Source organism: Jaculus jaculus, chromosome 13 (assembly GCF_020740685.1).
Source record: "Jaculus jaculus isolate mJacJac1 chromosome 13, mJacJac1.mat.Y.cur, whole genome shotgun sequence".
Taxonomy (NCBI): Eukaryota; Metazoa; Chordata; class Mammalia; order Rodentia; family Dipodidae; genus Jaculus; species Jaculus jaculus.
In genome coordinates, this window is record NC_059114.1 from 11,652,135 (window position 1) to 11,678,972 (window position 26,838).

A 26,838-nucleotide genomic window follows, 5' to 3' on the forward strand; every position below is an offset into this window, starting at 1 on the left:
GCTCAGTGGTTAACATGCTTGTTTGCAAAGCATAATGACCAGGGTTTGATTTCCCATTTCCCAAATTCAGCCAGATGCACAAAGTGGCATGTGAATCTGGAGTTGGTTTGCAGTGGGCTGGAGGCCTTGGCATGTCCGTTCTCTCATTTATGTTCTGTATCTCTGCTTGCCAAAAAATAACTAACAAAAGAGGGCTGGAGAGATGGCTTAGCAGTTAAGGCATTTGCCTGCCAATTCTAAAGATCTGTGTTAGACTTTCTAGATCCCAAGTTAGACAGATAAAGAAACAGGAGGCAAGTGCAAGGTTGCACATGCCCACTAAGGTGGCACAAGTGCCTGGAGTTCGACTACAATGGCTGAGGCTCTGGTGTGCCAATTCTCTCTCTTCCTTCTCTCTGTGTCTCTGAAATGATAATAATAAAACATTAAGGGGCTTCAGCATGGCTTAGCGGTTAAGGCACTTGGCTGCAAAGCCAAAGGACCTCAGCTCCATTCCCCAGAACCCACGTTAGCCAGATGCACAAGGGGGTGCATGCATCTGGAGTTCGTTTGCAGTGGCTGGAGGCCCTGGCGTGCCCATTCTCCCTTTCTCTCAAATAAATAAATAAAAATATTTTTTAAAACATTAACAAAATAGGGCTGGAGAGATGGCTTAGCGGTTAAGTGCTTGCCTGTGAAGCCTAAGGACCCCAGTTCGAGGCTCGGTTCCCCAGGTCCCACGTTAGCCAGATGCACAAGGGGGTGCACGCGTCTGGATTTTGTTAGCAGAGGCTGGAAAGCCCTGGCACGCCCATTCTCTCTCTCTCCCTCTATCTGTCTTTCTCTCTGTGTCTGTCGCTCTCAAATAAATAAATAAATAATGAACAAAAAAAAATTTAAAAAATAGGGCTGGAGAGATGGCTTAGTGGTTAAATGCTTATCTGTGAAGCCTAAGGATCCTGGTTCAAGGTTTGACTCCCAAGACCCACATTAGCCAGATGCACAAGGGGGCACATGCGTCTGGAGTTCGTTTGCAGTAGCTGGAGCCCCTGGTGCACCCATTCTCTCTCTGCCCCTTTCTCTGCCTGTTGCTCTCAAATAAATAAATAAAAATGAACAACAACAACAAAAGATAAAAATCTCTTGTTTCTTAAAGTCTGTCACCCTGGTGTTGAGGTTCGAAGGTTTAAGAGGAAAATTCCCTTTCCTCTGAAATTCATATGTCAACTCTAAAGGCTACGTGAGACTACATGCAGTTCATGTTTATGAATAGTTTGTATACAGGCCACTAGTTATGTATGTGTGTGTATAGATGGGTAGCATAGGGCTGGGAACGATGGTGCATGCCCTTAATCTCAGCACTCAGGAGGCAGGGATAGGAGGATCCCTGTGAGTTCGAGACAAGCCTAGAGCTACAGAGTGAGTTCCAGGTCAGCCTAGGCTAGAGATTCTATTTGAAGTAAACAAATGAGTAACAGATAGGTGATAAATAGATGAATGGATGGATGCTGCTAAAATTCATTAACTTAATTAAGTCTACTTAAAAACATTCTCGGGGGCTGGAGAGATGGCTTAGCAGTTAAGCGCTTGCCTGTGAGGGCTAAGGACTTCAGTTCAAGGACTGATTCCCCAGGATCCACATTAGCCAGATGCACAAGGGGCCGCACGTGTCTGGAGTTCGTTTGCAGTAGCTGGAGGCCCTGGCGCACCCATTCTCTATCTATCTGCCTCTTTCTCTCTGTCTCTGTAACTCTCAAATAAATAAATAAAAATGAACCAAAAAATATTTTAAGAAAACCACAACATTCTGGGACTGAAGAGATGGCTTAGCAGTTAAGGCACTTGCCTGCAAAGCCAAAGGACCCAGGTTCAACTCCCCAGAACCCACATAAGCGAGATGCACAAGGTAGCACATGCATCTGGAGTTTGTTCACAGTGGCTGGAGGCCCTGGAGTGTCCATTCTCTGTCTGTCTGTCTCTCTCCCTTCCTTTACCTCTCTCTTTCTATCCCTCTCTCAAATAAATAAATAAAAATAATGTATTACAAAAAAAAAAAAAAAGCTGGGCATGGTGGCACACACCTTTAATCCCAGCACTTGGTAGACAGAGGTAGGAGGATCACCATGAGTTCAAGGCCACCCTGAAACTACATAGTGAGCTAGAGTGAATACCTGCCCGGAAACCCCCCCCCCAAAAAAAAAAGAAAGAAAGAAAAAAAGAAAAGAAAAACATTCTATACCCAGCCAGGTATAGAATGTGCCAGGTGTAGTGGCACATGCTTTAATCTCAGCACTTGGGAGGCAGAGGTGGGATCACTGAGAGTTTGAGGCCATCCTGAGACTACATAGTCCAGGTTGGCCTGGACTAGAATGAACCCTACCTCGAAAAACCAAAAAAAAAAAAAGAAAAAAAAAAAGGAGTGTCTTACTTGCCTCATCCTAGATCCTACTCCCAACCTGCTTTTGGCTGTACACTAGGCACAGTGGAGTCCAAAAAACTATATTAATATAGGTATCATGGGATCTCCAAAAACACAGTGCCAACTTTCTGATGGATCCCATGCTTTTTGTTAGTTGATAATATCAATCATAAACATCATTAGCCCTTTCTTTTTTCATTTTGTTTGTTTTTGTTTTTTCAAGGTAGGATCCTGCTCTAGTCCACGCAGACCTGCAATTTACTATGTAGACTGACCTGGAATTCACTATACAGTCTCAGGGTGGCCTCAAACTCACGGCAATCCTCCTACCTTTGCCTCCCGAGTACAGGGATTACAGATGAGCGCCACCACGCCGGCTCTAAATTTTGATTTTTCGAGGCAGGGTCTCACTGTAGCCAAGGCCAACCAGGGAGTCACAATGTAGTGTCAGGTTGGCCTCGAACTCACAGCGATCCTCCCATCTCTGGCTCCTGAGTGCTGAGTTTAAAGGTATGTGCCATCTCACCTGGCTACTATGTTTGTAGTCTCAAAGTGGGTGGCCTTGAACTCATGGTGATCCTCCTACCTCTGCGTCCCGAATGCTGGGATTAAAGGCGTGCGCCACCACGCCTGTCTTATTAATTACTTTTTTTTTTTTTTTTTTTTCCCGTGGTAGGGTCTCACCCTAGCCAGGCTTCTCAGGGTGACCTCGAACTCGCGGCCACCGTCCTTCCTACCTCTGCCTCCCAAGTGCTGAGATTAAAGGCGTGCGCCCTTTCTCCGTGGTGTCTGGGTACGGGTGACAGCCATTAACCTCCTTTAGACACAAGGAGACGTAGAAAGGCTAAGTGGTTTATTTTCAAATTTCGTCTCTGGCCGGAGCCAGAAAACCGCATGGAGGTGGGCGGAGAGAGAAGCCCGTCGCGACGCGCTCCCCCTCCCCCGCCCAGTCCCCCCAACGTCGAAAGCCCCGGATGAGGAAGTGGCGCGGTCAACGAGACGAGCCTGACGCTGGGCTAGAGCGGCGCGGCGCGGCGGGGGCGGGGCGAGGGCCGGCGGGGGGCGGGGCAGAGGGGCGGGGCGTCGGGAGCGGCGCGCGTTCTCAGGTGAGCTCCTGGTTGGCCGCCGCGGGCGGGCCTGCTCTCCGGGGCGGAAGCTCCGCGAGCCCGTGGGCACTCCACTGGGGTGGCTTGTCCGGAGGAGGTGTGTGTGTGCGTGTGCGTGTGTGTGCAGGATGGGAGGACCTGACCAGGGTCTGGCCCGTGGGGTCCGGCCTGAGGCGGGAAGAGGCTGTGGGTGAATGGAGCTGGCCGCCTCCGGGCTGAGCCTTGAGGATGTTGTGGGCGGGGGGTGGGGGGGCGGCCTCCGACCCAGGTTCGAGGCTGCACTCTGCCTGCAACCCGCCGCGTGACCTTGGGCCAGTCTTTCTCTCGCTGTCTGCTCAGCCGCTGAAATGGAGGCAGGACGGTCCGCGGAGAGTTGGTACAGATGGAGTTCCAGGAAGGGAACCCCAAGCCTCTTGTCATCTCTTTTGCGCTGGTCTTGTCCACGACATTGTCTGATGGAATGTGCACGGTGGCGAGTCCATCCTAGTGTCTCAGTGACCTTGGGCAAGTCCCTTGGTGTTCGGATCTTACTTTTCTTCCTCAGCGCAAAGATCCCTGTGACGTTTGGGTCTTCGTTGATGCAGGTGGAAACAGGATGATTAAGTGACCTCTCCATTGTAACTCTTCCTTTTCGAGATGCGACAGAGAAAAATTCTCTTCGGAAGTGTGACTAGACCCAGGGGCCCCAAATTCCCCTTTCATTCCTAAATTCTGCCCCTTTAATTAATTAATTAATTTTTTTCTCTCTTGTAATTGAAGCAGTGATTTCATCCAAGGCTTGGGCGCCACCTCTCAGCTGAGCCAACCAACCAGTATCTTTGAGGCCTAAAATTAAAAGAGCGATTTCAGGAACTCTGACATTCTGGTTGTTTTGTTTGTGTTTTGATGGCAGGGAGGCAAGATGACTTCTCTGCCCCGAGATTGGAACAGCTGAAGAAAAACCCCCAGGGCAAGATGAGAACTACAAAGGTCTACAAACTGGTCATCCACAAGAAGGGATTTGGGGGCAGTGGTCAGTATCGATTGGTCTTTGGAGATTGTGTGTATTTGCTGAGAATCTGGTGTGCTCAGTGACTTGAAAAAAATTACACATGTGCCAAGGGAGGTGTGGCAAGCAAATGAGTGAACCTGCAGCAACATCACACAGCATTGAGGGTGTTGGATCTGAGAGCACAGGCTTTTTGCTTTCTTTCTTAATTTTTTTTTTTTGAGGTAGAGTCTAGCTCAGGCTGACCTGGAATTGGAATTCACTATGTAGTCTTAGGGTGGCCTCAAACTCACGGCACAGGCCTTTTTCTAAAAGCATTTGCATTCAGACCTTGTTTTATTGTTTGAGACAGCCTATTTTCTATTAATTTATTTTATTTTATTTAAAACTTTATTTATTTGAGAGAGAGAGAGAGAGAAAGAGAATGGGTGCACCAGGACCTCCAGCCACTGCAAATGAATTCCAGATGCACGTACCACCTTGTGCATCTGGCTTATGTGGGTCCTGGGGAGTCAAACCAAGGTCCTTTGGATTTGCAAGCAAACGCCTTAACCACTAAGCCTTCTCTCCAGTCCCTTATTAATTTATTTTTTTATTAACAACTTTCATAATCGTAGACAATATCCCATGGTAATTCTCTCCCTCCCCCCACTTTCCCCTTTGCAACTCCACTCTCCCTCATACCCCTTCCTCCTCTCCATAAGTCTCTCTTTCATTTTGATATCATGATCTTTTCCTCCTATTATGGTCTTGTGTAGGTAGTGTCAGGCACTGTGAGGTCATGGATATCCAGGCCATTTTGTGTCTGGAGGAGCATGTTATAAGGAGTCCTTCCCTTCGTTTGCCTCTTACATTCTTTCTGCCACCTCTTCTTCAATGGACCCTGAGCCATGGAAGGTGTGATAGAGATATTTCAGTACTGAGCGTGCTCTGTCACTTCTTTGAGACAGCATTTTGATTGCCATGTGTCTGAGGCCCATCTGGAACTCATTCTGTAGTCCAGGCTGGCCTTAAACTCAGATCATAATATGCCTCCTGCTTGCAGGGATGCTCACCCACACCTGGCTAAATTTTCCCTTCTGACTTTTTTTTTTTGAGGTAGGGTCTCGCTCTAGCCCAGGTTGGCCTGGAATTCACTATGTAGTCTCAGGGTGGCCTTATACTCATGGCGATCTTCATACTTCTGCCTCCTGAGTACTGGGATTAAAGGCATGCACCACCATGCCTGGTAATAAAATACATTGTTAAAAAAAAAAGGTATTTATTGGGCTGGAGAGATGGCTTAGCGGTTAAGTGCTTGCCTGTAGAGCCTAGGGACCCTGGTTCGAGGCTTGTTTCCCCAGGACCCACATTAGCCAGATGCACAAGAGGTCATACGTGTCTGGAGTTCATTTTCAGTGGCTGGAGGCTCTGGTGCACCCATTCTCTGTCTCTCTGCCTCTTTCTCTGTCTGTTGCTCTCAAATAAATAAATAAAAATAAACAAAAAAAAGTTTTTTAATTGTATTTATTTATTGACAAATTCTCATTGTGGCCGAGGCTGACCTAGCATTCACTTTGTGGTCTCAGAGTGCCCTCTGGGGGATCCTCTTACCTCTGCCTCCCAAGTGTGGCAATTAAAGGCATGTGTCACCATGGCCTGCTTAGTTTTTTTCTTTTTAAATCTTTTTTTGTTTGTTTTGAGAGAAAGGCAGAGAGACAATGGGTGTGCTAGGGCCTTCAGCACTGTGAACTCCAGATGTGTGTGCCCTTTTTCAGTGTTTTTATTTATTTGCAAATGGAGACAGGCAGAGAGAGAATGGGTACAGCAGGGTTTCCTGCCATTGCACATGAACTCCAAATGCATGTGTCACTTTACTGCATCTGGTTTTACTTGAGTACTGGGTAAGTGAACCTGGGTACTTACGCTTCACAGGCAAGTGCCTTAACCACTAAGCCATTTCTCCAGCCCCAAAATATTTTTTAAATAAAAGATGTACCAAGCGTGACTGGCAAGTGACTATATTTTTAGATGCAGTGGCAGCAGATGTACATTTTACCATTAACATTATATGTTACACATACATTATATATGTAATATTTTATATATTTTCTATTCCAGGGCTTTTATAAATCATATAGAAATACCAAACTTAAAAAAAAGAAAAAGAAAAGAAATACCAAACTTTTTTTTTTTTGGTGTGCATATAGCTTTGCCACTCATTAAAGACAAAAGAAACTTTGCATACTAGTGAGATGGATGCATTCTACATCAAGAACTAAATTGTAGCCAGGTGTGGTGGCGCACACCTTTAGTCCCAGCACTTGGGAGGCAGAGGTAGGAGGATCACCATGAGTTCGAGACCACCGTAAGACTACATAGTAAATTTCAGGCCATCCTGGGCTAGAGCGAGACCCTACCTCGAAAAACAAACAAACAAATAAAACACTAAATTGTGCTGGAGAAATGACTCGGTGGGTTAGAAGTACTTGCTGCACATGGGTGACCTGAGCTTGGATTCCCAGGATTATGTAAAGCTGCATGCAGTGGTGGCCTTCTGTATACCTAGTGCATCTCTGCTGAGGTGAAAGGCAGAGAGCTCTTGGGGCAGCTACCTAGCATAGACCACAGTGAACAAGACACCCTACCTAGCCAGGTGAGGTGGCGCACGCCTTTAGTCCCAGCACTAGGGAGGCAGAAATAGGAGGATTGCAGTGAGTTCTAGGCCAGCTTGGGCCTATAGAATGTGTTCCAGATCAGCCTGGCCTAGAGCCCGGGCTGACCTGGAATCCACTATGTAGTCTCAGGGTGGCCTTGAACTCTCAGCAATTCTCCTAACTCTGCCTCTTGCGTGCTAGGATCAAAGGTATATGCCACCACACCCATCTCTTTTACCGTCTCCCCGCCCCCTCCATGGTAGGGTCTCACTCTAGCCCAAGCTGACCTGGAATTCACTCTGTATTCTCAGGGTGGCCTTGAACTCACAGCAATCCTCCTACCTCTGCTTCCATAGTGCTGGTATTAAAGGTGTGCACCACCACGCCAGGCTCTTTTGCCTTTTTAATGGTAGATTCAAGTACTTGAGTGTTGACTCAGCATTTAAGGTACTTGCCTGCAAAGCCTAAGGACCCAGTTCAGTTACCCAGGACCCTTGTAAGACTAGATGCACAACAAAATGGCACGAAATTGTGGAACTTGTTTGTGGTAGCTGGAGGCTCTGGCTCCATTTTCTCTGCCTGCCTCTTTCTTTCTTCTCTATTGGTCTCTGCTTGCAAATGAATAAATTAAATACATAGCCTGAGCTACTGTAATCAAACTTGCACCACCAGTGGGCATGTATGACCTTGTTCTTGCTTCACCTTTATGCGTCTGGCTTATGTGGGATCTGGAGAGTCGGACATGGGTCCTTGGGCTTTGCAGCTGAGAGCCTTAACCACTAAGCCATCTCTTCAGCCCCATAAATAAATATTTATAAAAGGGGAAGGAACAGAAGACCATGCCCTAAGATAGGGTAGTAATATCAAGGTCATGGCATGCCCTGTGTACCTGTCACCTACACGAACATATTCCCTACTTACTTTCACTTTTTGGAGAGAGTATGCTGGGCACCTTTACCCATGCTACGCACATCATTCTTTGTTTCTACTTGACATCATTGCATTTTCTTTTAGATGATGAACTAGTCGTGAACCCCAAAGTATTTCCTCACATCAAACTTGGAGACATTGTGGAGATTGCTCACCCCAACGATGAGTACAGGTGAGCAGCTTGCTAGGATTAAGGGACTAGACTGCTAGTCAGTCTGCTGCTCCCAACAGCCAGGGAAGAATGTTCATGTCCTCTTAAGATTTACTAAAACAATGCTTTAAAAAAAAAAATAAAAGTTTTGCCAGGCCGTGGTGGCGCATGCCTTTAATCCCAGCACTCGGGAGGCAGAGGTAGGAGGATCTCCGGGAGTTCAAGGCCACCCTGAGACTACAGAGTTAATTCCAGGTCAGCCTGGACCAAAGTGAGACCCTACCTTGAAAAACCAGAAAAAAGAAAAAGTTTTATTCTTATTTATTTATTTGAGAGAGCGAACAAGGCAGAGGAAGAGAGAGAGAATGGGCCCTCCAGGGCCTCCAGCCACTGTAAACAAACTCCAGATTCACACACCACCTTGTGTATCTGGCTTATGTGTGTCCTGGGGACTTGAACCTCTGTCCTTGGGCTTTGAAGGCAAGTGCCTAAGCCACTTAAGCCATATCTGCAGCCCACAATGCTTTTTTTCCTTTTTTAAGTGCTCCTTTCTTTCTATTTTAAACCTAGTAACAACTGTAAAACTCTGTTACATTTATCCATTTCCTTTCAGTTCAAGTGGAGAGTTTGTTTCAAAGGGAGTGTTCTCTGGCTGTTACAACATGTTCAAGTTAGTTGTTTTCCTTTTGATGGGAGGTGTGGAAAGAGCTGGTGAATTACTGCTCATAGCCTCCCACATGTTTGTTGCTTTCTTTTCCAGCCCTCTGCTTTTGCAAGTCAAGTCTCTTAAGGAAGATTTACAGAAAGGTAAGCACTGCCTCAGTCTTTGAGATTTTTATATTTACCACACGTTGCAGTTAGGTTCACACTGTTGGCAGAAATCACCCGACCAAGAGCAGCTTGTGGGGAAAAAAGGGTTTATTTTGGCTATAGGCTTGAGGGGAAGCTCCATGCTGGCAGGGGGAAATGATGGCATGAGCAGAGGGTGGACATCACCCCTGGCCCACATAAAATGGACAACAGCAAGAGATTGTGCCAAAGACTGGCAAGGGGAAACTGGATATAACACCCGTAAGCCTGCCCCAACAATACACCACCTCCAGGAGACTTTTAATTTCCAATTGCCCTTAGCTTGGAACCTAGCATTCAGAACACCTAAACTTATGGGGGACACCTGAATCAAACTACCACATTCCGTCCCTGGCCTCCACAAACTGATAATCATCAATGATGTAAAATGCAGTGAATTCAGTATGACTTTCAGAGCCCCCATAGTTGTTTTTTTTTTAATCAATCTTAATAATGCTTAAACATCCCCATAATCCAAAGTCTTTTAACTGAGTCATAATACCAAAAAAAAAAAAAACAAAACATAATGGCACAGAATATGCATTCACACTGCAAAAGATGGTGTTGGACATAGCAAAGAAACATTCAACCAATACAAGATTTAAACAGGGCAAACATCAGACTCTGTAGCTCCAAGTCCAACAACTCTAGTCAATGACAAATCTGCATGTCTGATAATTCTAATCAGGAATAAGTCTCTGGTATTCAAATTTCCGCCCCGCCAGCTAGCCTACTCACAGTCCTGGAAAACTTCACTGGGGCCGGCAGCTCTCCTTGGCAGCCATCTCGTGGTCCCAGCATCTCCACTGGGTCTCCACTGCAATCCACAGTTCATCCTCATAGCTCCATGGGGTCTCCATGTAGGCATCTAGCAAACCTGCTTCACACTGCCCATGGCCATTTCCAAAGCACAAGACCGTGTTGCAAACTCAATGACCCTCTCTTTTCCTGCATTTCTTACACTCTACAATACCACGTAGGGTGCCAGTTTGTTAATCCAGGGGGTGATAAAGCAGACTTTGAAGAACAGAACAGTCCTTGAGCACTCAGGCCCCTTCAAGAGAGTCTACATTCTTCCTGTTGCCCCAGTGCAGGTCAGCTGACGCAATCTCAAAGGTTGTCATTTCTGTGCCATATCCCTGTGAACACCGCAGTCTGTTTCTATGCTCTGCAACCCTGCACGATTCTCAGGGTACGAGCATAGCAGCGAGCCTCTCACAAACTGCTTCTAGCTCAGTCCAGACAAAGCTTCTTTTCACCCTCATGAGCAAAACCTCACAGTCCATAGTTCTTACTGCATTCAGGTCTTGCAGCTCTGACCAGAACAGTCCAACAAGCTGTTCTTACAGCACTGCAAGGCCTCTCTTAGGCCAAGGTTTCAAATCCTTCCACATTCCTCTTGAAAGTCAGCTCCAAAAGGCCAAAGCCACGCAGTCAGCTGTCTCGCAGCAGCACCACTCTCAGTATCAACATTACTGTTGCAGTCAGGTTCAAATTGCTGGCAGAAATCATCTGACCAAGAGCAGCTCGTGGGGGAAAAGGGGATGCTCCATGATGGCAGGGAAAACGATGGCATAAGCAGAGGGTGGGCATCACCCCCTGGCCAACATTAGGTGGACAATAGCAAGAGAGTATACCAAAGACTGGCATGGGGAAACTGACTATAACACCCATAAGCCTGCCCCCAACAATACACCACTTCCAGGAGGCTTTTAATTTCCAATTGCCATCAGCTGGGAACCTAGCATTCAGAACCCCTAAGTTTATGGGGGACACCTGAGTCAAACCATCACACCATGTCAGAAACTACAAGAAACCTCTCTTTATGACCCCAGGAATTGAGAGGCAAATATTTATCAAACCGTGTTTCCGCTAAGAAAAAAGAAGTCAGATATTTAAAAATAACAAACAACGACGACAACAACAAAAAACCCTACCAAAGAATCTTATTTCTCAGCCTTCAGTGCCTTTTGAAGGCACTGAAGAAACTATATTTGTTTAGAGTCAAGAAAAAAATTAATTTAAAAAATTATTTGTGAGAGAAAAAGAGAGAGAGGGAAGGAGGGAGAGAATGAATGAGCATACCAGGGTTTTTGCTGCTCCAAAAAAAACTCCAGATGCATGTGCCACTGTGTGCTTCTGGATTTACATGGTTGCTGGAAAGTTGAACCTGGGCCAAAAGAGGTTTTCAAGTTTTCCAAGCAGGAACCTTTAGCCACTAAGTCATCTTTCTAGCCCAAGGTTTTATTTATATATATAAAATATAATTTGTTTGTTATTTGAGAGAAAGAAAAACAAAGATAGAATGGGCATGCCAGGGCCTATAGCCACTGCATACAAACTCTACACACATGTACCACTTTGTGTATCTGGCTTTATATGAGTACTGGGTAATCGAACCTGGATCCTTTGGTTTTACAGGCAAGCATCTTAACTGCTAAGCCATCCCTCCAGCCCTCCCACCCACTTTATGGGAGGGGTTTCAAGGTAGGATATCACTCTAGCTCAGGCTGACCTGGAATTTACTATGTAGTCTCAGGGTACTCATGTAGTGGGAAAATTGGGATTCTGGGGTGCTTCCTGGAACCCCAGGCCCTGAGTTCGTATCTGCAAACTAATCATGAATTGGCAATTCCAGATTCAAGAGAATGATTTTTAAAATACCACATTTTATTCATATTTCACAAAGGAGTGAGGAAAGGGGAGGGCTGGGAGGTAAGGTGAGATAAAGTGGGGAAAAGAGAAGTACACCACGTGGAGCCCAAAAGCCCATGTGGGCTATGTGTAGTTCAGGAATCCACGTGACCAGACACTGGGGAAGAAAGTGTGGAAAGAATAAAGAAAGTTCAAGGAGCTCCTGCCAAGTGGGGAGGTGGAGGGGATAAAGAACCCATGTGGAAAGTAAGGGTTAGGGGGTCCCTTCCTGCTAGGCCAGCTCAGGCCCAGCTGAGGGAAAAGCCAACCCACAGCTGGAAGTTCCCAAGTGACCAGAGAGCCTGCCCTCCCCTTGCAAAGGTATTTATAACCTTAGGGTGGTATCTTTTGGCCCAGGTGAACCAGAGGGCCCGCTGGCTGGTTAGGACAAGGGGCTGTCTCAGGAAGAGGTTCGCTTAACCACACCAACCACTGTGTTTAAATCCCATGAAAGACCTCCCTCCCAGGAGCGGTCCTGACTGTGGAAAAACAGTTCTTTGGAACTAGGCAAGAGATTAAGATAAATGTTCCTGCCCTTTCTACCTTCAGGGGTGCAGTCACCCTAACTCTACCCCCTTTACTCCCATCTGTGACTCCCAAGTTCTGGGATCAAAGGTGTGTGCTACCACACCCAGATTTCCCACCCCCCTTTGTGGTGTTTTTTTTGTTTTTTTTTTCAACGTAGGGTTTTGCTCTAGCCCTGGCTGACCTGGAATTCACTGTGTATTCTCAGGGTGGCCTCACATCACAGCAATCCTTCTACATGCTGGGATTAAAGGTGTGTGCACCATACCTGCCTTTTATTTTTTTTAATGTGAGACAAGTTCTCATAGCCCAGGCTAGCTTTGAATTTGCTGTGTAGTGAAGAATGGCCTTGAATTTTTGATTCTCTTGCCTCTGCCCGTGTACTGGGATTATAAGAATGAATCGCCATGCCCAGTCGATGCAGCACTAGGGATTGGTCCCAGGGCTTCATGCATGTTAGGCACACACTCTTCCAGCTGAGCTGCAGCCTCAGTCAGAAGTGCTGATTCTATTTACCCATCCCGGTTTTTGTTTTTGAGTGGGGCTCTTACTATCGTGGACTCAGACTTTGCTGGGCTCAGGTTCAAGTGATCCTCCCTTGGCATCTTTAGTAGCTAGAAATACCAGCATATGTACAGTGCCTGGCTACTTGCTTTTTTTTTTTTTTTTTTTTTTTTTAACTTTTTCAAGTAGTGTCTTGCTCTAGCCCATGCTGACCTGGAACTCAACTATGTAGTCTCAGGGTAACCTCAAACTCACAGTGATCCTCCTACCTCTGCCTCCCGAATGCTGGGATTGAAGGTGTGTGCCTCACGCCTGGTTTGTTTGTTTGTTACTTTCTTTCTTTCTTCCTTCCTTCCTTTCTTTTTATTTATTTGAGAGTAACAGGCAGAGAAAGAGAGAATGGGTGCACCAGGGCCACCAGCCACTGCAAACAAATTTCAGATTCATGTGCTACCATGTGCATCTGGCTTATGTGGCTTACTGGGGAATCGAGCCTCAAACCTGGGTCCTTTGGCTTCATAGGCAAGCACTTAACCACTAAGCCATCTCTCTAGCCCCTCTTTCTTTTTTGTTTTACTTATGCATATATATTGTTACTGCCAATATATAGAACCTCATGCATGCCAGCCAAACACTGTACCACTTAGCTGCATCTGCAGCCCTGGACTTACTTGTTCTGGATTCATGGATCTAAACCCTTTTTTCCCTTAATGCCTCTACCATGCTACTGAAAGACTCAGTGTATTCCTTGCAGTCATCTTAGATGAGACTGGATTAGATGTGGATTCTAGTCCCGTCAGGGCAGGCAAGGTGGCATTCATGTTTCTGCGAGCCAGTCCCTAGCTAACTAACTATCAGCAAAAAGCTACCTTGAGGGGCTGGAGAGATGGCTTAGCAGTTAAGGTGTTTGCCTGCAAAGCCAAAGGATCCTGGCTCATTTCTCCAGGACCCACGTTAGCCAGATGCACAAGGGGGCGCACGCGTCTGAAGTTCATTTGCAGTGGCTGGAGGCCCTGGTGCACACTTTCTCTCCCTCTCTTCCCCTCCCTCCTTCCCTCCTCCTGTTTCTGTTTCTCAAATAAATAAATAAAATTTTTAAAAAAGCAAGCTGGGTGTGGTGGCGCACGCCTTAAATCCCAGCACTCGGGAGGCAGAGGTAGGAGGATTGCCATGAGCTCGAGGCCACCCTGAGACTACATAGTGAATTCCAGGAGAGCCTGAGCTAGAGTGAAACCCTACCTCAAAATACAAACAAACAAAAAATTTTAAAAAGCTACCTTGATTCTAATCCAAATTAATAGTAAACAAGGTAATTCCTTCCATAATACTTAAGAGAGCAAGAGTAAAAAGAAAATAGAGCCGTACAGTGGCTCACGCTGATAAACCCACACTGAGGAGGTTGAAGTGTGGGGGATTGCTGCAATTGCCGCAAGTCTCAGGTCAGCATTGGCTACAATGAGACCTTGCCTCAAAAAAAAAAAAAAAAAAAGGCTGGAGCAGTGACTTAGTGTTTAGGGTACTTGCCTGTGAAGCCTGAGGACCTGTGTTCAATTCCCCAGTACCCACGTAAGTCAGATGCATAAGGTGGAATATGTGTCTGGATTTCTTTTGTAGTGGCTAGAGGCCCTGGTGGGCCCATTCTTTTTCTTTGCTCTATCTTTCTCTGCTTGCAAATTAAAAAAATTTTAAAAAAATCACATAAAACATAAGTAAAAGAAAACAAAACCAAAAAACTTCTAGGATGTTCAAAAGTCTTTGATGGAAACTGCTCATGTTTAACCCCTCAGCTGTTTTCAGTTTTGTGGGAAACACTGTGTAAAACTCAAATTCTAAGTGTTCTCATTACCTTTCTATCCCGAGCTCATCTCCTGTTACCTGTTGTTTCCTTTTTAAAAAAATAAATAAATAAAAATAGGGTCATTCACTGGGCATGGTGGCACACACCTTTAATCACAGCACTCGGGAGACTGAGGTAGGAGAGTCTTTATGAGCTCGAGACCACACTGAGATACATAGTGAATTACATGTCTTCCTGAGCTAGAACTAGACCCTGCCTCAAAAAACAAACAAAAAAATTAATTAATTAATTAATAGATAAATAATAAAAATAGGAAGATGGGTTGCTGATAGCTTAGTCAGCAAAATGTGTTCTCTGTAAGCCTGGGGGCCTGAGTTCAGATCCCAAGTACCCGCACAAATCTGAGCTAGATATATATATATATATATATATTTTTTTTTTTAATTTCAGAAACTATCAGTGTGGACCAGACTGTTACTCAGGTATTCCGGCTAAGACCTTATCAGGATGTCTACGTGAATGTTGTAGACCCCAAGGTGCGTCCTTTCTCTGGATTTAAATACCTTTTTAGAATGATCAGTACTCTTCCTCAAAGGTTCAGTCATATGGAAATAATGAGTTACTTTAGTATACTATTAGGCTATTAAATGCTTGCGTATGTTGGTTTTACTTAAACCCGTACTTTCTGAAGCTTGTTTTAGAGTCTGCTTGTGAAGATGAATATGTATTTTTTATTTCAATTACTGCTGTTTGTAGAAATTATTTGTTTTTTTCATTTATTTTGTTTTGTTGGAGAAAAATCTTGCTTTGTGGCTCAGGCTGGCCTGGAACTTATAGCAGTCCTCCTGCCTCAGCAAATGAACACCAGATGCATGTGCCACTTTGTGCATCTGGCTTTACGTGGATACTGGGGAATTGAACCCAGGTTGTCATGCTTTGCAGGCAGGCATGTACCTTTAGCTGCTGAGCCATCTCTCCAGCCCTGTTGTAGTTTTTTCATCCGTATGGGAAGGTTGCATTTGCTATATACAATTCTGTTTGACCTGATTTGGCTATTGAATTGCATTCCAGAGATGTTCTTTTTTTCTGATGGTGAGTGGACATTATTACATAACTATAAATTGTGGTGAAGTAATGCAGAGAGATATGTGTGGTTATCTCTTCTAGGATGTGACCCTTGACCTAGTGGAGTTGACTTTCAAGGATCAATATATTGGCCGTGGGGATATGTGGCGACTAAAGAAAAGTTTGGTAAGATAATATCTTTTTTTTTTTTAATGCTGCTTTTTAAATATTATATAAATGAATAGTCCTCCTTGTTTACCACAGTGATCTAGAAGATAAAGTAGTGAGAAGACCATAAAGTCTGTGTGCATGCACGTGTGTGTGCCTGTTATGTGTGCATGTACACATGTATGTGGGAAATGCACATGCCCTTGCAGTGGCCAAAGGAAACTGTCTATGTCCCTCTTCATCACCATTCTGTCCATTCTTTTTTTTCTTTTTAAATGTGTGTGTGTGTATATACATATTTACTTATTTATTTATTTATTTATCCTGAGGTAGGGTCTCACTCTAGCTCAGGCTGACCTGGAATTCACTATATAGTCTTAGGATGGCCTCAATCTCACAGTGATCCTCCTACCTCTGCCTCACGAGTGCTGTGATTAAAGGTGTGCACCACCATACCTGGCCTTTGAAAATATTCAAGACAGTGTTTTTATCAACTTTTTTCTTCTCTTTAAAATATTTTATTTTTATTTATTTACGAGAGTAAGAGAGAGAATGGGTGCTCCAGGGCCTCTAGCCACTGCAAATGAACTCCAGATGCATGATGTGCATCTGGTTTATTTGGGATCTGGGGAGTTGAACCAGGGTCCAAGGCAAGTTCCTCAACTGCTGTTGCAGTCAGGTTCAAATTGCTGACAGAAATCACCTGACCAAAAGCAGTTTTTGGGAAAAAGAGTTAATTTTGGCTTATAGACTTGAGGGGAAGCTCCATGATAGTAGGGGAAAACGATGGCATGAACAAAAGTTGGACATCACCTCCTGGCCAATATAAAGTGGACAATAGCAGCAGGAGAGTGTGCCAGACACTGACAAGGGGAAACTGGCTATAACATCCATAAGCCCACCCCCAACTCTGGTGGGGAGACTAGCATTCAGAATACCTGAATCAAATCACTATAACTGCTAAGCCATCTCTCCAGCCCTTTTGTCCAGTCCCTTTCTTTCTTTCTTTCTTTGTAAAAAATGCTTTCTTTACCCTTTTTAAAAAAATATATTTCATTTTTATTTATTTATTTGAAGAGAGTATGTGTGAATGGGCATGCCAGGGCCTCCAGCCACTGCAAATGAACTCTAGACGCTTGCTCCCCCTTGTACATCTGGCTAACATGAGTCCTGGGGAATTGAACCTGGGTCCTTTGGCTTTGCAGGCAAATGCCCTAACTGCTAAGCCATCTCTCCAGCCCCTTTTCTCCATTCTTACTTGAGCCTAAGTCTCTTAGTGATCCTGGAGCTTACTGTTTTTTCACAAGCCCTGGCGATTCTCTGGTCTTTGCTCCCCACTATACTGAGGTTACTGATGTGTGTTGCCACACCCAACTGTTCAAAAGATCCTGGGAATCAAACTTGAGCAGTCTCTAAGGCTTCCTCACCCCTCATGCTGCAGAGGAAGTTCTCTTTTTTAAATTTATTATTTATTTGAGAGAGAGAGAGAGAGAGAGAATGGGCACACCAGGGCCTCTAGCCGCTTCAAACGAACTCCAGACACATGCACCCTGAGACTACATAGTGCGTTCTAGGTCAGCCTGAGCTAGAGTGAAACCCTACCTCAAAAAAAAAATTGTGGGGGAGGCTATATAGAAGTATAGTTCAGTGATAGAGTGCTTGCGTAGCATGTGAGAGAGACCCTAGGTTCAATTCCCATTACTGCCACAAAGTGAAACAAAGCAAAAGAAAACCAAAACAACACTGCATTATTTTGTGGGTGAGGGGTTTGAGGCAGGAGGGTCTCACTGTACTCCAGGCCCTGAACCTTACTTTGTAGCCTAGGCCGGCCTCAATTTCACAGCAGTCCTCCTACCTCAGCTCCCGAGTGCTGGGACTCAAGGCGTGGCCCCCACACCCAGCTGCTGTGGTTTTCTTTTCAGTGGATGAGGACAGTCTCCTTCTCTAAAATTGAAGAGTAAGTGAGAAATGGGGCTGAGAGTTTCTCTTAGTGGTAGATCACTTGCTTGCCTGGCATGCGCGAGGCCTTGAGCTTGACCCCAGGCACTGAAATTAAAAGTGTGAATGCATAAATATAAAAATAGACTTACTATACTTGGTGTGATATGCAGATATTTATAAGCATATGTAAAGACATGTTTGTCAGGTTGCCACTTAATTATCATCTTGGTCTTTGCTGTTGTCTTTACTTGCCAAAAATCTTAAAATGTTAAGTATCTATTATACTTGCCCCAGCAGGTTTCCTGTAGGGTAAACTTACTTCTCTCCCGCTGATTAAACTTTGTTGGTAGAACAGATAAAAACAAAAGGCCAGGAGAGGGCTGGAGAAATCATTCAGCATGAAGGCCTGAGGGGGCCTGGGAGCTCCACTGTCCAGGTCCATGTTTAAACGCTGGCGTGTGTTCTGTAGGGGAGCAGAGACCCCAGAAACAAGCTCCGAGAAAACTGTGTGCTCTGATCAGTTAGATTCTGGCCCAAACGAGAAGGGCCAGAAGCATGGGGTGGCATAACATGGGTGAGCGCACCCTGCCACAGGCCAGCACAGGAGGAGCCTGGGGTACTGCCAGGACATGGCATGAATACAACACGCAAGCACAACAAAACGCCAGGAGACCTACCTGTGTGAGACTTCATGGTTTTAGTGGGTTGAGTCCTTTCTCTCTCTCCCCTTAGGTGAGCACCTGTGCCTATATCACCCAGAAGGTTGAGTTTGCTGGCATCAGGTAGGTGTTACGTTACCCGTATGCATAAGTAGGATCCAGTCCTAGACCTTGGCTGCATAAGATGCTTGAGGCATATGACTTTCCACAGACTAAAACATACAAGTGCATCTCTTGTAACACAAGCAGAGAAGTAACAAAGTGCATGGTAGTGGTTTTAGGATTGTTTTGTTGCGATAGTGTCTCATGTGCCTAGAACTCCTGATCTCCTGTGTCTCCTCCCAAGGGCTGGGATTAGAGGCCTGCCCACCACACCTGGCTAGTTTAGGATTAATGCAAGGACTGTGGAAGCTAATCTGCGTTACATATTTTAGAACTGAAAAAATCCCTTAGGTTAACATGTTAAATAATACCTTCTGATTTTACTGATTAGGAAACTGGCTTAGAGACGTGAAATGACTGACACAGTAGTTCCTGATTTGTTGTCTTTTATTTATTAATTTTTGATGCCTTTTAACTGGATTGTCCCTTCTTCTCTCCCTCCCTCCCCTTTTATTTGCTTTTATTTTGAGGTAGGGTTTCACTCTAGCCCAGGCTAGCCTTGAGTTCACTATGGAGTCTCAGGCTGGCCTCAAACTTGAGTGATCCTCCTACCTCTGCTCTCTACCAAGTGCTGAGATTAAAGATACGTGCCATCATACCCAGCATCCTTTTTTTACTTTATTTTTTTGAGGTATGTTTTCACTTTATCTAGCCAAGGCTAACCTGGAACTCACTGTATAGTCCAGGCTGGCCTCAAAGTGCTAGAATTAAAGGTATGTACTACCATGCATGACCTCTTTTTTTTCTTTTCTTTTTTTCATTTTTTCCTTTTTTTGTGTGTTTTTTCAAGGTATGGTCTTACTCTAGGCCAAGCTGGCCTTGAGTTCACTGTGTAATCTCAGGCTTTTTTTTTTTTAAGATTTTATTTTTATTTATTTATTAGAGACAGAGAGAGGGAGATAGAGAGAGAGTGAGAATGGGCATGCCAGGGCCTCTAACCACTGCAAATGAACTCCAGATGCATGTGCTAACATTGTGCATCTGGCTTACGTGTGACTTGAAAATCAAAGGTTTTGCAAGCATGCACCTTAACCGCTTAGCCATCTCTCCAGCACTCCCCCCCCCCTTTTCTTTGTTTTCCAAGGTAAGGTTTCACTCTAGCTCAGGCTGACCTGGAATTCACTATGTAGTCTCAGGGTGGGCTTGAACTCATGATGATCCTCCTACCTCTGCCTCCCTTGATGGGATTAAAGGCGTGTACCACCACTTCCTATTTTTTTTTTTAATATGAAACACTTCACAAATTTGTGTGTCATCCTTATGCAGGGGTCATGGTAATCTCTGTATCATTCCAATTTTAATAAATATGCTGCCAACAAGCACTTTTTTTTTTTTTTTTTTTTGAGGTAGGCTCTCACTCTAGCCATGATTTATATCTGAAAATAGCTCCTCAAGGAAGGTGTCACTGCTTTTCTCTCTCTCTGTCACTGTCTCTCTCCTCCTGTCTTCTTTCTTGGTACTGGGGATGGAAACCAAGGCCTCATGCATGGAAGGCATCTGCTGTATAACTCAGTTGCTGAGCTGTATCCCAAGTTCTGTTCTCTCTTCCTTTAAGAGTTTATTTATTTATTTATTTTTGGTTTTTCAGGTAGGGTCTTGCACTAGCACAGGCTGACCTGGAATTTACTCAGTAGTCTCAAGGTGGTCTGGAACTCACGACAATCCTCTTACCTCTGCCGCCCAAGTGCTGGGATTAAAGGGGTGTGCCACCATGACTGGCTAAAATTTTATTTGCAAGCAGAGAGAGATAGGAGAGAGACAGACAGAGAATGGGGGTGCCAGAGCCTCCAGCGCCTCTAGCCACTGCAAACGTACTCCAGATGCTTGTGCCACCTTGAACATCCAGCTTGCATGAGTTCTGGGAATTTAAACTTGGTTCAGTCACAGACAAGTGCCTTAACTGCTGAGCCATCCAGCCCTCTTTCTCTTTTTTAAAGATTTACTTGAGAGGGAGAAAGAGGCCGAGAGAGAGAGAATGGGCACGCCAGGGACTCTCGCCACTGCAAACAAACTCTCGATGCATGTGCCACTTTGTGCATCTGGCTTATGTGGGTACTGGGGAATTGAACCTGGATATTTAGGCTTTACAGGCAAGATGATTTAACTGCTAACCCATCTCTCCAGCATCCCTGTCCCTTCTTTTTTGTGTGTTTTTGAGACATCTTGCTATGTATCTCAGGCTGCCTTGAATTTTTAGTTGAAGGGTCATGGGTATGTGCCACCAGTCCCAGAGTTGTGTTTTTATGTTTGTTTTTATTTTTTTTTTCTAGAATGTTTTATTTTTTTTTCTTAATTTTTATTAACATTTTCCATGATTATAAAAAATACCCCATGGTAATCCCCCCCCCCACTTTCCCCTTTGAAATTCCATTCTCTATCATATCCCCTCTCCATCTCAATAATTCTACTTACATATATGCAATACCAACCTATTAATTACCCTCCTCCCTTCCTTTCTCTTCCCTTTATATCTCCTTTTTAACTTACTGGCCTCAGTTACTGAGTTTTTTCCTTCTCACGCAGAAGCCCAATCATCTGTAACTAGGATCCACATATGAGGGAGAACATGTGGCGCTTGGCTTTCTGGGCCTGGGTTACCTCACTTAGTATAATCCTTTCCAGATCCATCCATTTTTCTGCAAATTTCATAACTTCATTTTTCTTTATCGCTGAGTAGAACTCCATTGTATAAATGTGCCACATCTTCATTATCCACTCGTCAGTTGAGGGACATCTAGGCTGGTTCCATTTCCCAGCTATTATAAATTGAGCAGCAATAAACATGGTTGAGCACATGCTTCTAAGGAAATGAGATAAGTCCTTAGGATATATGCCTAGGAGTGCTATAGCTGGGTCATATGGTAGATCAATCTTTAGCTGTTTTAGGAACCTCCACACTGATTTCCACAATGGCTGGACCAGATTGCATTCCCACCAACAGTGTAGAAGGGTTCCTCTTTTTCCACATCCCTGCCAGCATTTATGATCATTTGTTTTCATGATGGTAGCCAATCTGACAGGATTGAGATGGAATCTCAATGTAGTTTTAATCTGCATTTCCCTGATGACTAGTGACGTAGAACATTTTTTTAGATCCTTATATGCCATTCATATTTCTTCCTTTGAGAACTCTCTATTTAGCTCCATAGCCCATTTTTTGATTGGCTTGTTTGATTCCTTATTAGTTACTTTTTAAATTCTTTGTATGTCCTAGATATTAATCCTCTATCAGATATATAGCTGGCAAAGATTTTTTTCCCATTCTGTAGGTTGCCTCTTTGCTTTATTCACAGTGTCTTTTGCAGTGCAAAATCTTTGTAATTTTATGAGGTCCCAGTGATTAATCTATGGTTTTATTGCCTGAGCAATTGGGGTTGTATTCAGAAAGTCTTTGCCAAGACCAATATGTTGAAGGGTTTCCCTGCTTTTTCCTCTAGCAGTTCTAGAGTTTCTGGTCTGATGTTAAGGTCTTTAGTCCATTTGTTTGTTTTGTGTTGAGGTAGGGTCTTTCTCTAACCTAGACTGACCTGACCTGCAACTCACTTTGTAGTCCCAGGCTGGTCTTGAACTCACTGCTAACCTCCTAACTTATGGTGTGTGCCACCATGTCCAATTTGTGTTATTATTTTGTTAAATATTTTATTTATTTATTTATACAAGAGGAGAGAGAGAAGCAGATAGAGAGAACGGGCACACCAAGGCCTGTAGCCATTGCAAACGAACTCCAGATGTATGTGCCACCGTGTGCATCTGGCTTATGTGGGTACTTGGGATTTGAACCTGGGTCCTTTGTCTTTGCCAGCTAGTACCTTAATTGCTAAGCCTTCTCTCCAGCCCTGTGTTATGGTTTTTTTGTTTGTTTGTTTGTTTGTTTGTTTTTATTTTTCGAGGTAGGGTATCACTCTGGTCCAGGGTGACCTGGAATTAATTCTGTAGTCTCAGGGTGGCCTTGAACTCATGGTGATCCTCCTACCTCTGCCCTCCCAAGTGCTGGGATTAAAGGCGTGCACCACCACGCCTGGCTCTATTCTACATCTTTTATTTGAGAGACAGTGACAGAGAGAGGGAGTGCACCACGGCCTCTATTCAGTGCCAACAAACTCCAGATGCATGTGCCACATTGTGTGTCTGGCTTACATGGGTACAGGGGAATTGAACTTGGGTCCTTAGGCTTCGCAGGGAAATGCCCTAACCAGTGAGCCATCTCTCCAGGCCTTCGCTCATTATTCTCTAATAGTCATTTTATCCCTTCAAAGAGTTTCAGTGGAGAGATATTCATGGTCATACACACATGTAATCCAGCACTCAGTAAACTGAGGCAGTGGGATTAGGGGCTCAGGAATAGTTTGAGCTGCATAGAGTTCAAGTTCTGCCTGGGCTACATAGAGAGTCTCTGTCTCCAGAAACAAAACAATAAAGCAAATGAACAAAACAGAAAGACAATTACAAAAGAGCTTCAGAGAGAAAAACACTAAGCTAAAAAATTTTACCAAGCTGGGTATGGTGGCACATACCTCTAATGCCAGCACTTAGGAGGCATAGGTAGGAGGATCACCGTGAGTTCAAGGCCAACCTGAGACTACATAGTGAATCCCAGGTCAGCCTGAGCTAGAGTGAAACCCTACCTCAAAAAAAAAAAAAAAAAAATTACCAAGTTGCCATTAAGTGGTGTGTCCATTCTCTGACTGTCTCACTTCTCTCTCTCTGCTTGCAAATAAATAAGTAAATAAATAATCAGTCTTAACCTTAGGGCCATAACACAAGCAGTCAGGAGAAGTGAAGGGAGACCACTCTGTTGAAAAAATAGTTTTACTATTGAAAAAAATATTATTTATTTATTTGAGCAAAAGGCAGAGAGAGGGGGGAGGGAGGGAAGGAGGGAGGGAGGAAGAAAGAAAATATGACTATTCCAGGGCCTCCTGCCATGGCAACAAAATCCAGGTGCATGCACCACTCTGCATCTGTCTTTTCGTGGGCCCTGGGGAATCAAACCCAGGTCATCAGGCTTTGCAAGCAAGTGCCTCTGACTACAGAGCCATCTCTCCAGCCCCAAGGTGGATTCTTTATCATTATTATTATTTTTGAGGTAGGGTCTTCCTCTAGACCAGGCTGACCTGGAATTCACTATGTAGTCATTTTCATATAAATAAGGAATCAAAGGCAAGAAGATCATGAGTTTGTGGTTACATAGCAAGATCCTGTCTCAAAAAACAAAAACAACACAAATCAAAACAAAATGAATGAGCCACTTGAAGTTGCTCCTATTTCGCTTGGTCTTTGTGATACCTTTGGTAACTTGCATGCGTATCTCCTTTCAGGGCACAGGCTGGTGAGTTGTGGGTGAAGAATGAGAAGGTCATGTGTGGTTATATCAGTGAAGATACCAGGGTAAGATTTATGATAAAGTTTTTTTTGTTTGTTTTGTTTCCCTATGCCGTTATGTTTTAGTTTCAAGTGAAGGAACAAACAACAATTTCAGGGTTGTCATTTGCCCTGGTGAATCTGGAACCAGAGGCCTCTACAGCTTCCATATCATGCAGTGGGTCTTTATAGTTTTGCCTCACCCTCATTGTCTTCTTCAAAATGGGTCTTTTTATTTTTATTTTTTGGTGTTTCAAGGTAGGATCTCACTCTAGCCAGGCTGACCTGGAGTCTCAGGGTGGCCTCGAACTCATGGTGATTCTCCTACCTCTGCCTCCCGAGTGCTGGGATTAAAGGTGTGCGCCACCACACCCAGCATAAAATGGCTCTTTTTAATATTAAGCACAGAAGTGGGCATGGCTTTACTCACCTATAATCCCTGCACTCAGATGTCTGAGGCAGGAGGATTGCTATGAGTTCAAGGCAGCCTGGGCTACATAGTTCCAGGCTGGTTTGGGTTAGAGTGAGACCCTGTCTCTCGGTATAAGAATGCAAAATCCACACATAGACACTATGTCATAACACACGAGACCAGTGCTCAGGGGACTTTCCTGCTTTTTCATGTTGCCGTCTCCATGCCACTCGTTAGAGCAGCGACTGTCAGTGAGTGTTGTCTTCATTTTGGTTGTCACAGCTGAGGAGCGGTGCCATTGGCACTCATCAGAGACACCACTCGTTACATATGTTGGAAGTGTCAGGACCGCACAGGTTCCAGAATGAAGAGTTAAGGTCATTATTTTGAGACAGAATCCCATGTGGTCCGTGCTGGCTTTGTAGGCCCTTGGCGCGCCATAGCCTATAGCCACTGCAGTTGTACCCGAGACGGGTGCACCCCCTTGTGTGCATGGGCAACCTTGTGCACTTGTGTTGTTGTGTGTCTGGCTTACGTGGAACTTGGAGAGTCGGACATAAATCCTAATGCTTTGCAAGCAAGTGTTTTAACCACTAAGCTATCTCTATAGCCCTCAGGCTTTTCAAAAATTGTCTGTTTGAGAGACAAAATTAATGGGCACACTAGGGCCTCCTGCTACTGTAAAAGAACTCTAAACATATATAGCACTTTGTATATCTGGCTTTATGTGGGTACTACGTAATCGAGCCCTGGTCATCAGGCATTTACAAGCAAGTGCCTTTATTTATTTATTTTGTTTTTTTGAGGTAGGGTCTCACTCTAGCCCAGGCTGACCTGGAATTCACTATGGAGTCTCAGGATGGCCTCAAACTCATGGCTATCCTCCTACTTCTGCCTCCCAAGTGCTGGGATTAAAGGCATGTGCCGCCACGCCTGGCAGCAAGTGCCTTTAACTGTTGAGCCATCTCCCTGGCTCAAAAGACTTTTTTTTTTTTTTTTGGTGTTTCAGTCTAGCCCAGGCTGACCTGGAATTCACTATGTAGTCTCAGTGTGTCCTCAAACTCACGGCAGTCCTTCTACCTCTGACCTCCGAGTGCCTGGATTAAAGGTGTGTGACAGCATGCCCAGCCTCTGTCACTTCTCAGCACTATGGTGCCTTTTGGGTCATCCCAGTGGTCACTGCTATCTGAAAAGAAGTTTCTTAAACCAAAAGTGAGAATAGTATTAACACATGAGTACAAACATTGAGAAAAGTGCTTACGGGGCAATTTGGTGAACATAGTATGTGTATTTAGTCAGACAACAGCAGGCATCACACTCCTAGGGCTGTGCCCTTCCCCACCATATGCTTTCGACTGGGTTTTTAGTACCAGGCATAAATTCCCCTCTGTGGAGCAGACCAACAGTTCGCTTAGAGAACATTTGGTTTCCTCCATAACAGACATGCTACTATTTTACCAGTTGGAACATTTGGCCTGACTGGCCAGTCTTAAGGCTTGCAGGTCCACTGCTGTTTTTTGTTTTTGTTTTTATTTTTGTGATCCTTAATCGCTGGGTCATCTCTCCAGCTCTTGAATGCTGCTTTAACACTGTTGACTCCTTTTCTGTTCCCAAGGGCTGCATGTGGCATAGCTCTTTCCAGCATTGTGATAGCTAGTCCACAAGGAGGTTGTTTCCAGCTTGATTTCTCAGTGGCCTGCAGCCCATGTGTGTGGAGTCTTCAGCAATAAGGTCTTACCAGCTTAAAACATCATGTTTTCAAAGGTGTATTTCTCCCTAGACTTTGTATTCTGTATGAATTTGTCAAGGGCCTTTTATGCCCCAGGGACTATAGGAAGCCTCCAGAATGAATAGTCTTTAAGGGACGAATCTCTGAAGAACCAAAGGAGTGTCAGAGATCTGCAGTCTGTATTTTTCTTTTCTTTTTGTTGTTTATTTATTTGAGAGCAACAGAGAGAGAAAGAGGCAGATGAGAGAGAGAGAGAGAATGGGCGCGCCAGGGCCTCCAGCCACTGCAAACAAACTTCAGATGCATGTGCCCCCTTGTGCATCTGGCTTAACATGGGTCCTGGGGAATCAAGCCTTGAACCGGCGTCCCTAGGCTTCATAGGCAAGAGTTTAACCACCAAGCCATCTCTCCAGCCCTGCAGTCTGCTTTTTAACTAAGCATTTTTAGAGCTGGAAGAAAAGAGAGCTGGATAATGGGTCAGTGGTGTAGCACACACAGCCAGAATACCACGTATGGTGTGCCTTGAAACACGCTGAATAAAAGGGCAGCATGACATGAATTAGAAATCATTACACTGCTAACTTGACATTCGGCAAGTCTCTGCCCAAGGTCTGTATCCATAATGAGGTTTCTATTACTTTATCAATTAGCTCCTTTTGTTTTATTTATTTTTTTATTTATTGGTTTTTTGAGGTAGGGACTTATTTAGCCCAGGCTGACCTGGCATTCACTGTGTTGAACTCATAGCGATCCTTCTACCTC

At 44.6% G+C, this 26,838-nt stretch overlaps 1 protein-coding gene and 1 non-coding gene across 2 annotated transcripts in view; one reads left to right on the forward strand and one right to left on the reverse strand.

Moving 5' to 3' along the window:
- The first annotated feature begins 3,480 nt into the window (after window positions 1-3,480).
- Window positions 3,481-26,838, forward strand: part of Depdc5 (DEP domain containing 5, GATOR1 subcomplex subunit) — a 126,475-nt gene continuing 103,117 nt past the window's right edge. The window contains exons 1-8 of the mRNA XM_045132446.1: window positions 3,481-3,504; window positions 4,397-4,516; window positions 8,143-8,230; window positions 8,970-9,016; window positions 15,030-15,115; window positions 15,747-15,830; window positions 18,486-18,535; window positions 23,893-23,962. Of these exons, the coding sequence (XP_044988381.1) occupies window positions 4,459-4,516; window positions 8,143-8,230; window positions 8,970-9,016; window positions 15,030-15,115; window positions 15,747-15,830; window positions 18,486-18,535; window positions 23,893-23,962 (483 nt within the window). The 5' untranslated portion in view covers window positions 3,481-3,504; window positions 4,397-4,458. The remainder of the gene's footprint in view (window positions 3,505-4,396; window positions 4,517-8,142; window positions 8,231-8,969; window positions 9,017-15,029; window positions 15,116-15,746; window positions 15,831-18,485; window positions 18,536-23,892; window positions 23,963-26,838) is intronic.
- Window positions 19,796-19,897, reverse strand: LOC123454305. The gene has a single exon (XR_006633290.1). It is a non-coding gene; the product is annotated as a U6 spliceosomal RNA (small nuclear RNA).